The sequence below is a fragment of the Drosophila persimilis genome, unplaced genomic scaffold (assembly GCF_003286085.1).
Source record: "Drosophila persimilis strain 14011-0111.01,24,50 unplaced genomic scaffold, DperRS2 tig00000606-arrow-arrow-pilon, whole genome shotgun sequence".
NCBI classification, from domain to species: Eukaryota; Metazoa; Arthropoda; class Insecta; order Diptera; family Drosophilidae; genus Drosophila; species Drosophila persimilis.
The window spans coordinates 562,588-574,738 of NW_020825324.1; the positions used below are offsets into that span (position 1 = coordinate 562,588).

At 45.7% G+C, this 12,151-nt stretch overlaps 1 protein-coding gene across 2 annotated transcripts in view; it reads left to right on the forward strand.

Moving 5' to 3' along the window:
* The window catches only part of LOC6597303 (LIM/homeobox protein Lhx1), a 49,539-nt gene extending 44,732 nt beyond the window's left edge, over window positions 1-4,807 (forward strand). For both annotated transcript variants that reach the window (XM_026990645.1, XM_026990646.1), the window contains 2 exons: window positions 3,068-3,329; window positions 3,950-4,807. In XM_026990645.1, the coding sequence (XP_026846446.1) occupies window positions 3,068-3,329; window positions 3,950-4,308 (621 nt within the window). In that variant the 3' untranslated portion in view covers window positions 4,309-4,807. The remainder of the gene's footprint in view (window positions 1-3,067; window positions 3,330-3,949) is intronic.
* Window positions 4,808-12,151: the final 7,344 nt, after the last annotated feature.

Sequence of the window (12,151 nt, forward strand, 5' to 3'; positions counted from 1 at the left end):
GAAAATTGGAAACAAATTTCGGCTCAAGTGCGGAAATAAAATATTAGCCTCACATTTTTCAAAATTGCCAGACAATTTAAAGCCCAGAAAGAGCCAGCAAGGGCCAGAGAATCACCAGAGGAAGATGTTATGATGATAACCGTACAATAAATGATGCGATTTTGATATATCATAATATCGTATATCCTTATAATAAGCCCCCAAGGAACATCGACACGGCGAAAAAACTGGCGAGGAGAGGGGAAAACGAAGGGAAATATTCTATATACCTATCTAGATTGAAATGTACAAATATTTCTGATTGGGTAACCTCCCGAAATTGCATACAAAATAGGGAATCCCAAATATTGGAGAAACATGGGATTTGGCGATGGAAAATTGTAGAGAAAAAGGGGAAAAGTATCTGAGGAATTGTAAAATAAAGCTGAAAATCCGGAACACTTGAATTCTGTTACGTTTGACGTTAACCACAGCCGATAATGTCGCGAACAGAAGAGACCCCAGTCTGACGGCCCACCATCCATGCCCACCCACAGGAGGTGGCTGGTGGCAGGTGGCACGAGGCAGGAGGCGCGGCTTAGCTGCCACCGCATTTCAATTACACGTAACGTTGCAACGTAATAAATAAAGGGTGTCCACCCTGCCACCACCCACCTGCACCTCCGGCCGTCGATGCTCGTTCGCGATACAAAAATTGTTGGCAATATTTTTCCGTATGCCATAGAGGGCCCTGCGGTCACATAATTTTTCATTTTCCTATGCGCAAAACCAAACAAAAGAAACCACAATAAAACACGGAAGAAGGTCCCAGCCGAAGCATTGGATGCCCTGCTCTATCCATCGCTGGCTCGAGAATAGCCTCAAATTTCGCCATAGATGTGGAGTGAAGGAGTGTCTGGAGCCACGGAGAGGCAGTCATCCTGTGGGGGTAATACCCTCTGGAAAGGGTACACCACACCTGAGAGTAGGAGGCGAGGCGAAAAACTGCAACTAGAATATGCATTTACAATAGTTTTGCATTTGTTTTGCTTTTTGCTTGTGTTTTCCACTATTTCTTTGTGCTTTTGTTCGGTGCAGAGCGGTTTTTGCCCCCCATTGTTTTGTTGTATCGACAAAGAAAAACAGCAACAAATGGCCGAATGGCAAATGGAGTGCAACAAAAAGTTGCAAGAAAAAGCAAACAACAGGAACAAAAATACCAATTGCATGTGGGGGCGGGGTTTTCCACTCCCCGTTGGACTCCCATATCTGCGAAGGGGACTGAAAATCGAAAGAAAAAAAACCTACGGCTATATCGAGGGATACTCGACATTTTATAGAGGAGATCTTCGAAGGGAATAGCCAGAAAGCGATAATGCTCATTAGATCCCCCACGGGATCACATGTCTCCTCTGTCTCTCTCTCTCTCTCTGTCTCTCTCTCTCTGTCTAGGAAACAGCTTGCAAATGCCCAGCCAAGTCGCTGGTGGGGCCTGTCATAAAGTCACACGCTTCATCTGGAACCTGCAGCGTGGAACGGAACGGAACGGAACGGAACGGTGGGGAGGGTACAGCAGCCGTGGAGCCGTATTAAGCATTAACCGTTTGTCCATCCATTTGGATTGGGGATGGACTCGCGCATGGGGGCATGGAGCGTGGAGCTTGGAGCTTGGAGCTTGGAGCACACAGCATGTTACTTCCTTTTGTGTGCATCCTGTGTGCCGACGACGCGCTCCGTTCTCAGGCCCCCCCGAAAAAAAGAGGTTTTCTAGCGAAATTCGCTGCGCCACAAAATGTGTCAGTTTATAAATGTGAAGGGCCCCAGCCGCAGCCCCAGCGATTGGATTGGATCGGATTGGATCCTATATGCATGTCTAGCCGCCAGAGTTTTAGGCAGACGACCCACAGCAATCCCTTTGGCTCTGGCCTCAGTTCAAGTTCATAAAACGCTCTGCTCTGCTCTGCTATCCTGTCCAACCGAATTCAAATGAACTGCAGAACGGCGCTCGTCATTAAAATTCACGCTTAAATTGCCTCCTAAGAGGGTACGGGATAGCCGGTGCAGGGGGGCAACAACAGCTGCAGCAAAATCAGTCTGAATGCCCAAAATCTAAGCAAAATTCATTGGAAACTATTTGCCAAAAAAACAAACGAGCCAGCGAGCCAGCGAGCCAGTCTGTCCGTTCCGGGGGCGGCCGTGTGGAACGGAACGGGCAAAGACATAAATCACAAAAATTTCATTGAGAAAACTTTGAGAAATCGAAAAAGCACCGAAAAATAAAGAAAATCAAAATGTTTCGTTGACCGCAGAGCAGCGCAGCAGAAGAGATCATTAAAAAAGCGCGCATCCCAAAATATATGAATATTAAAAAAGCAAAAGAGCAGGAAAAAAAAAACAAGAAGAAGGACACAACGTATGTACGTTGGAGGACCCCAGAGAACGAGCCCGAACCCGAACCCCAACCCCAACCCAGGGAAAGAAGGTGCCACTAAAAACTTTTGAAATATGTTTTTATTTTATAACTTTGCATGCTGGGCACGGTGCTTCTGGAGCACCCGACGGACGCACTCTCGGATCCGAGATACGATGCCCAGTGCCCTGATCGGCGGATCTCCCGATCCGATGCAGAACGTCGTAAAAATGAAAACTGAAACAGAAACTGCCCAGAAATGGGCACTGGAGATGGTGAACGTTGAACGGTGAATGGGGGAATGGGGAATGGGGAATGGGGATCGGTTGGGTACTGCACTCGCTTTCTGGTTTCTTCTGGGCCTTCTTCTCCTTTGGCTGCTGGTGGAATGGGGAATGGGGGCTAATTTTGCAACGGCCGCCCGGTGCGGCGGTAGCATCAATGCAAACGCAAAGGCAAAGCCAAAGCCAAAAGCAAAAGCAAAAGCCACAAGAACAACAATTAGACATGCGCCGCCACAGCAGCAGCAGCAGCAGCAGCAGCAGCGAAATCCATAAACCGCGATACCAGTAGACAGTATAGACAGTATAGGAAGATACAATATACAATATACGATATATATATGTACCCAGAGATCGGTTACTAAATGCTCTCCTCTCTTTGTGTGTGTTTTTGCAGGTCTGGTTCCAGAACAAGCGCTCGAAGGAGAGACGCATGAAGCAGATCACCAGCATGGGTCGTCCCCCGTTCTTTGGCGGTGCACGCAAAATGCGCGGCTTTCCCATGAATCTCTCGCCGGGCGGCCTAGACGACGGGCCCGGATTTCCCTATTTTGCAGCAGACGCTAAGTTCGAGTTTGGCTACGGCGGTCCGTTCCATCCGCACGACGGACCCTATTTCCCAGGACATCCCGGCGGGCCGATGCCGTTCAATGCGCCAGGTGAGGATATCCCCTATACCCCCCTAAAGTAATGCCCAAAGAGGAATCAAATAACCTAAAACATTGCAAGAAGGTCCCTTTGAACCGATTTCCATGGCTTTAGCTTGAAATATAGGACTATTTAGGAAGATTATGGGTATTTTTTGAGAAGATGAAATATTTGGAAAATTCTACAATAGGAAGTGTTCCTATTGCTCAGCAGTGCCTAAATCTTGGAATCATTTGGTATAATGTGTAAATGAGGTTCATTCTAGGTAATATTTGGATACTCGTACTAGGGGGAAAGAGTTGGTGAAAATAAAGCCTTGGAACTAGAGGATTTGTATCAAATGTATCAAATGATAAAAGATAGGTAGGTAGAAAGATTTGGATGATAGAGGTCTATTATGAAACACAAATTCCTTGTGTTTTATGGGTTATACATATATAAATCTCAAATCGTGCTCTCAGGATAACCCAAAGTTGATAGATCAAGCAATCATAGAACTCTCGCCACCAAATACTTCCCTCAGTAGTATTATTCCCAGATCAAGGATCTGTACACCCCATAGATATAGTCCCCGCAAGAGTAATCCCCAACTAAAACTGTCGTCCGTCTCTCTTCGTCTCGTCCTCCACAGGCGGACCCATGGACCACAGCGGACCCATTCCGATGGTGAACGAGTTCGGACTGACGCCGGAGTCGACCTTTCTGAGTCAGGCGGGAGCACCGCCGATGCAGCTGCAGACGGCCGTGGGGCCACCGCCGCCGCCGCCGCCACCGAGCGCCGAGCACTTGATGGCCGCCGCGCAGCAACAGGCGGCAGCGCAGCAGCAGGCGCAGCAGCAGGCGGCACAGAATGCGCAACAAGCAAGCCAAACGCAGCAGCAGCAGCAGCAGCAGCAACAAAATGGCCCCCGCACCGCATCGCCCGAGTTCTTGAGCTCCGCGAACTTCAGCGAACCGCAGAATATGCAAAATGAAGGGCTCGTTTGGTAATATACGAAACAGTTGGCAACGCGCCTGCTGTTCCTCCAGACCTACACGCAGGAGAGGGACCGGGAGCGGGAGCGCGAGAGGGAGAGGGAGGTGGAGCGGCTGCGGCAGCGACAGCGACAGCGACAGCGAGAGCGCGAAGAGCAGTGAGAGGAATAGCAGCCAGCAGTCAGCAGCAGCAACAACAGCCGCCGCCCACAGCCGAGGCACACACTATTGACATCTCGCTCTGGCGCATGGACCTCTGGCCAGAAACACGAACGAACGAGCAGCAGCCGAGAGAGAGAGAGAGAAAGAGAGGGAGGGTGAAAGAGAAGACACTATTGAGAAGAGAGAGCTCGTCGTCGTGCCATTCGCGCTCTCTTGCTCTCAGTCGAATATTTGGAGTCGAAATTCTGCCCAAAAATAAAAAGCACCTCTACTCTCCCCCACCCGCGCACTCTGCCATTCAGCTGCTTTTGGTTTTGTTTTTGTTATATTTTATTATTATTATTTTTATTATTATTCCAATATGTATTTTTTTTCGTGTATTTCTGCGCCAAAATATTTGTAAATTATTAAAAGCAAAACGCAAAAAAGGAAAAAAACAAAAACACAACTAAGAAATAAATAAATTAATGAATTAAAGATAATTATAAAAATTGACAAAGAAAAATCTCTCTAAATGTAAAAAAAAAAAAAAAAAATGGGCGCTGCACATAGAAAGGAAATTTTTTTAACAAAGAACAACAAATCCCAAAACGCTAAAAAATATTAAAGAAAAAACAAAAAATTAAAAAAAAAACACACAAAAAATACAACCACTAAACGTCTTGTCTGTAATTTATAAACAAAATACAAAAAAACTATTTATGTGTATCTGTGTAAAAACAAAACAAAAAAAATGCAAATATGTAGTTTAAAAAAGGAAAAACAGAAAGGAAAACGAAAGAAAGCGAGGCAAAAATAATGAAAGGAAAATGAAAGATGTTTTTGTAAATTAGCACATTTTATTCATAAACTACTACAAACCGTTTAGTTCTTGCTGCATTTTTTTTTAAACGAACCTTTTTTTGAATATTATTATATGAATATAATATATATATACATATATATATATATATATAAATACAATATATTATAATCGTTGTCTAACAACATAAACGTAACTAGGCATGTACTTGTGTAGTTCACCCTAGATCTAAGTCTATATACACGAATATATATACATACAACCGGATCTATAAACGACAGGCACCACTTAGACACTTGGACACACACCACACACCACACACCACACCGTTTGACAGGAAGTTTAAGCGACAGCCCAACAGACAGATAGACGGAAGGACGGAACGACAGACAGACGGACATATAGCGCAACTAAACCTATTTTTTTTTTTTTTTTGTGGTCTTAGGATGTAAGGAAAAACGTAATTTATTATAAAGGAAATCTCTGGCAAGAAATGCTAAAAACCTAAATGTAAAACCTAGAAAAGGAGCAAAAGAAAAACTAAACGAAATATATATAGTATATATATGTATATGCAAATATATATTAATAAATATATGAATTTCCAATTATAAAGATATAGCAAGCTAAAAATCGAGAGGAGGAAAGAAGGAGACCGGAAGGAACCCAGCTAACAATTTGCGTTTTCAATTGATATATGATTACTATGATTGGGAATTATTATATGATTATTATTATTGTAAAAAGTACTTAGTGTTAGCATAATGCGTAAGTCAAAGAACAGCCCGACCCCCAACACCCCACAAGACACAAGAAGCCCCCAAAAAAAACCCAACACACACACACACACACACAGACTATATCCCTATATTCATCAAGCGATAAATACGCGTAGTGGAGTGTGAAAGAAAAGATACTTACTCGTGCGATACGTATGTAGCTCTGCAAAGATACGATTCTCTTGGTAGATCCTCTTGGGAAAAGGACGAAAAACGAAGATCGATGGAGGGGGGCAAAGCGAATCAATAATGAATAAACACAAATTGTTAACAAAAAAAAAAAAAACAAAAACAAAAACAAAAAAACTAAATCAAACAAACAAACAAAAAAACGGCAGAGAAGAGCAACAAACAAAAATGGAAATGAACGAAAAATTTGATGAGAAAAAATATATATAAAATAAAAAAAAATTAACAAACTTTGTGTTTGTCATTTGTAATGATGGGACGGAGTGGATTTTCGGCAGAGTCCAGTGGGAATCGGTGGGTATATCTCCAGATCTCCAGTGGTAAATCGATCAAAGACCTAAAAGTGCCAGGGGATTCTGGAGTAGAAGTAGAGTACAGATACAAATGTATCTTACGCCAACAGAAATATATATTTAATCGAGGGCCTTCTATAAACAACATTAATCTATAAGTAATGGTTTCTTCTCATCCAGAAAGAGAGCATCCAAGATACAAATGGATCTCAGGAGAAGTAGTCAAGTATCTGGAATGCTTAAAGTTGAAGCCAAGGCAGAATTACGACCCTAAGCTCTGACCATAGATGACCGATGAACCGAGTATCTAAGCGTTCTTGTAGCGGTGCAACAACATCATCTGTGTGTTGCGGCAGCGTCTTTAATCGTTCTCGCACGCACACACACACACACACACACACACACACAGTGGGGGAGGGGGGGGGGGGGGGCAAGTTAATATGCGTGGCTAATATCGGGACAACACATTATTAATGTGGAGGACATGCACATGCGTGTCTGTAAACCAGGACAGACGGCGGCGGCGCGGGGGGAAGGTGCACAGGAGAGGGTGTTACAAGGTGGGGTGTTGTGCATGGGGGCGGCGGCTGGAAGGGGGAGGAAGTCAGTGCCTTTTGTTCGACACATGTGCGCGCATTCACACCTACGACCCAAAACACGACAGCGAACAATGAACGGAATGGACGTGGACCGAGGACCGACTACAGTGGACAGTGGACAGTGGACCCATACTCAGGCTGTGGCTGTGGCTGTGGCTGTGGCTGAGAGGGGAGTGGACACGGCACTGTAGATAGCATTTAATGCAAAACAATGCTGCTGCAAGGAGAGGCATGCCACACACAACAGGGATGGGGGGAGGAACAGCAACAACTGTAGCCATGACGAACGCAAACGCATACTCGTACATTTGCAGGCGTTGCAAAACGAGGCGGCACGCACTCACTGCAACATGAACATGGATGCCCCCCGCCTTTGTGTGTATGTATGTGTGTTGCACTTCACACAGATCCACACACACACACACACACACACACACACGTAACATCCACAGCTGCAATCTAAAACGCATATTAAATGTCCATCAGCCAGCAGTAGCCAGGCCTCCGTGCCTCCATGCGTGTGCGTGTGTGTGTGTGTGTCTGCAACGTTCAATCTATCCAGGGCCATCAATCCACAAAAGCGTCGACCCAGGACGAGAGTTGACTCTGCTGGCCCTGGACACTGGACACTGGCCAGTGGACTCTCGGCCCAAAGTCCTGACGTGTGACGTTCGTTTATCAGTTGGCAGCCGCCGCACGGCCAAAGGGAGGACACCGTCCGAATGATGGACGGTACGTGAGGAGACCGGAGACCAGAGAGACCAGAGACCAGAGACCATATGCATCCATCCATCTATCCATTCACTCGCACTGTGGAATGAGCAAGGGGAAAACACTACTTTTCCCATCCACTTTTGGGGGAATGAAAGTCGTCGTATACTTACTCTTGGAATTTCGGAAACAAAGAAGGGATGATCAAAAATATTTAGTCTGCTCCACTGTGCCCAGGATGTGTGTGAGAATTTGCTCTTTGCGTTGCTTCCGTTTCCGTTTGTCGCCAAAAATGAATTTGTTAACATTAAATGGCATTTAGACCGGTGAGAGAGAGAGACAGGGAGAGCATGGCTCTGGGATGGGAACGGAATCGGTTCGAAATGGCAATCCCAGAGTCATTCCCCCTTCCCCCCGGCCTTCTGCCCCTCCTCCACTCACACCTCATTCATGGCTGCTGGCAGGGACAGGGACAGGGACAGGGACAGGGCAGGCCTTCATTCATCATCACTCATGTTGGCCGCCTGTCCAGTAGGTTGCACAAGAAGAAGGGGCAGGCAGCAGTGGCAGTGGCAATGGCAGCAGTAACTGTAATTGTAACTGTAGTTGTGATAAATGCTTCTGGGCTTTGGCTTAGACACGCGCTACGGCTACGGCTACGGCTACGGCTACCATCATCAGCAGCATCCCAGCAACCATCCACTCCTGAGGGGCATCCAGAAACGTACAGGCGGACGGCAGAAGATCATTTATAAAAGAGGCAAACATAAAACAGATACTAGGAAATATTGAAACCACAAAATTACCTTCAAGAGAGATATCTTAAAGAGGCTCTTGATCGCTTAATGGGAACCTCCGCCTCCGAGCAGTCTCTGTTTGCTCGATGGCTAATGACTCAATTTTGACTCAAAAACCGAGACAATTACCAGTCCACAATTATCAACATGTGAGTCACATCGACTGAGGAGAGTGGAGGGGAATGGTGGGCACCTGTGCCGTGGGCGGGCATGTGCGTGCCACGCAATGACAGCCAAAGCAACGATGTTTGATTTGAAGCTGTCGAAAAGCAGCTCAACAGCAACAAAAACGAGTTAGAAATTGAATTTATAAAAAGGTGCACCTCGGGGCATGATCGATGTGCGAATACCCTAAAGAATAACTTTGAAAAAGTGTCGAAAGATGGAGCAACAAAAACGGTCATTTCTTGGATGGATATCCCTTTGAAAACTACACGGATATGTACCTATATCTGTAGGAATCAATTAGATATTCCAGGGTATATTCTAGCCCGAAAAACCCCAAACAAAAACGGAAAGAATGAAGCAACTCAGGGGGGCAAAGTGAAAAGTTCAAGTTGTGAAAACAGACAGGCAATGTAGACAGGAGACAGAGGATAGGACAGGAGTCGAGGGACCGTACCCTGGCCCAGGATCAAAGAACGTAGCGTAACGGAACATCGAATGGGTAACATCGACCAGTGTCTGTCCATCGTCCCATGTCCATGTCCGGAGGGGAGTCGAGAGCCAGAGCCAGAGAGTGCTACTGTTGCCACCGTCTCTGCCGTGTCCCGTGTCCCGTGTCCGTGTGCCGTGTCCGTGGCTGCTGACACGCAAACCTACTCCAATTTCCAGGGCGCCGTGTGTCTGTCTGTCTGTCTGGCAAGTGTCAGGACGGGCAGAAAAGGATTTCACTTCGACACAGCGCTGACACTTTGCCGGCTGCAAAATGCGACCCGAGACCTGAGACCTGAGACCTGAGACCCTGTGCTTGTGCCTGGGCCTGTGCCTTGTTCCGGTACTACTCTGGACAGAAAACAGAAAACGAAAAACAGAGGAAAGAGGCTCTGAGGTCTAGGGTCTGGTCTGTGGCATGCTCCGTGTTTTGTCATTAAAACGATGCAACTGCAAATGCCAAACAAAGGCAGGGACCAGCAAAAGCAGGAGACATCAGTAGAGCAATTGTTTCGAGGCTTATTAGTTCAGTTAAGTGGTCGATTGCCCAAGCAGGTTCGACCGTAAACTTTGGGAATATGTCATATATAAAGCACAAAGCGAAATGGCAAGCGTCTTGCACATATCCGGACTGCAAAAGTATGCCATTAGAGGTCTGTAAAATGGTGAGCCTTGAGAATATGATGCATTTCTCTTTTGTACAAAGTGCCATTTCCATTTATCGTACAATCCCTACAATCCATATGCTCCATAAGGTTTCTTCGGCTATAATTCACAAGTTCTATTCTGAATTTCAATTCAGAAATCCCATCTATCCTCTTTATTCCATGCCTATACCAAGTGATTCCTCGATTTTGATCCAGTGAATTTCCAATTTCTTTGGTAGCACACCTCGTAGACCCCATAGAGCTTCTGGGAATGATGTATGCGAGCATGTCCCGTAGCCATTCCGTTCACCGTTTGGCATCCACAGCCACTCCACACAGATCCACACATGCAATGCTACTGTTCTGTATTTCTTAGCCATATCTCCCTGCCCCTGTTCCTGTCCCAGTCTCTGCCTCTTTCTTGCACTCTATTGGTATCTCTTTCTTGTGCTCAGTGTTACTTTTGGCCGCGATTTGGATTCAAGCACGCAATGTCATTTCACGCTAAGCTCCGCGACGCACAGAAGGGACATGGACATGGACATGGACATGGACATGTGTCCACGTCTGACTGATGATGGGAGCAGGAGGAGGAGGAAAATTGGGATTCGAAGGGGATTGGAAGGACATGCCACGTAACAGCGGAAGCCAGCGCATGCGTGGCTGGCATGGGGCATGTGGCATGGGCAGCAACGGGGACCCGCATATGTCAGCGCTTGAAAATGTGTTAATATTTGATAAGCTCAATATGTGGTCGCTGCAACTGGGGATCGGGAGGGCGGAGCAGAGCTTGCTTGCTGGCTTGCGTGTGGCATGCACCCCACTCGCACTGACCCCCACCCCACATCCCCACATACCCCACATAGCCCACATACCCCTGATGGCCACGAACACTGAAATGACACCCAAAACCGAACGCTGGAAAATTGTTACGAAAAAGTATTAAGGCCCCGTGTCACTTTGACACCTTTCGCCTTTCCTTTCCTTTCCTCTCCTCTCCTTTGCAGGCAGTAAATCGGTGTGCGGCGCGAGAGGAAGTGGCAGTTGCAGAGTGGCCAGCAGGGGGTGGCGGGGGGCCCTAACCGAAACAAAACGATGGCAACTTGCGCTCAACTGTCACTTTGTATTCGATATGGTTTGGAAGGGAGTCGTCGGAGGGGAACAGGGAACAGAGGGGAGGGAAAAGTCCAAGAAATCCCCAAGGAAATGCAAATAAAATTATCAGAGATCTTTCATAATTCTTTCACTACCCAAAGATCTACAAAAATTAGGTTGTATTCCTGGAGGAGTAGATCACGTCCTCATACTTGGAACTTCCAATATATCCCCGAAACATTTTTTTTAATTAAAAACCGCAATTTGGTGACTCTTCGCACTTTCATAATTTTTGCTCCGCATTTTGCACCGTCGATATCCAAAACAATTAATAGGTTGAAAAGAGAATTATATGACCTTTTCGTAAGATTTTTTATAAGTGCCGATACAAGGGGTTTTCCTGAAGATATATTGACCCAAAATCCAAACTCGTTAGTAAATCGTGTACCGTTTATTGCAGAGAATATTAGCTGTAATGGAGAGGCTACATATATCCTGTACCCGCAGAGAAAACACTTGGGAGAACACACTATGATCCGTGTGTCGGATTTTGGATGTGATCTCAGCAGTACGGACTGTATAGCGTCCAATCCCAGACTTGTTGCATGATGCTGGGGTCCTTCAAAGCACTACTCGGGAATTGCGGGAAACTGTGGTGGAAACTCTTGAGCCAAGAGAATTAAGTTCTGAGAACTCAAAGCATTTTTCCTGAGTCTGAATTGAATAATTATTTTTGTTGAATAAATGTTTTCACCAACTCCCTGTCGCTTGTAGGATTGTGTCCAACGAAAGGTGTATAAATATATGTACATACATATATCCAAAAACAATATAGAATCTTAGAATGATACCAGGATTCGATAGGAGCCAACACGAGACATCAAATGATGTATTTTGCGTACTTTAAGGATTGCGTTTGGAGCCAGCCCAAATCGATACTTTAATTCGATGAATCCCTGAATCATTGTTGGGACTATGAAGTAGCATGTCAGCAAATAATAAAAAGCATTCGGGAACAGGAGCAGGAAACGGACACTGAAAGGTCATAGAAGGAGCACGAGCAGGACGTGGAAGGAATATCGAATGAACAAGAACGGAAAATGGATGGTATGAGATGGGAATAGAGGGTA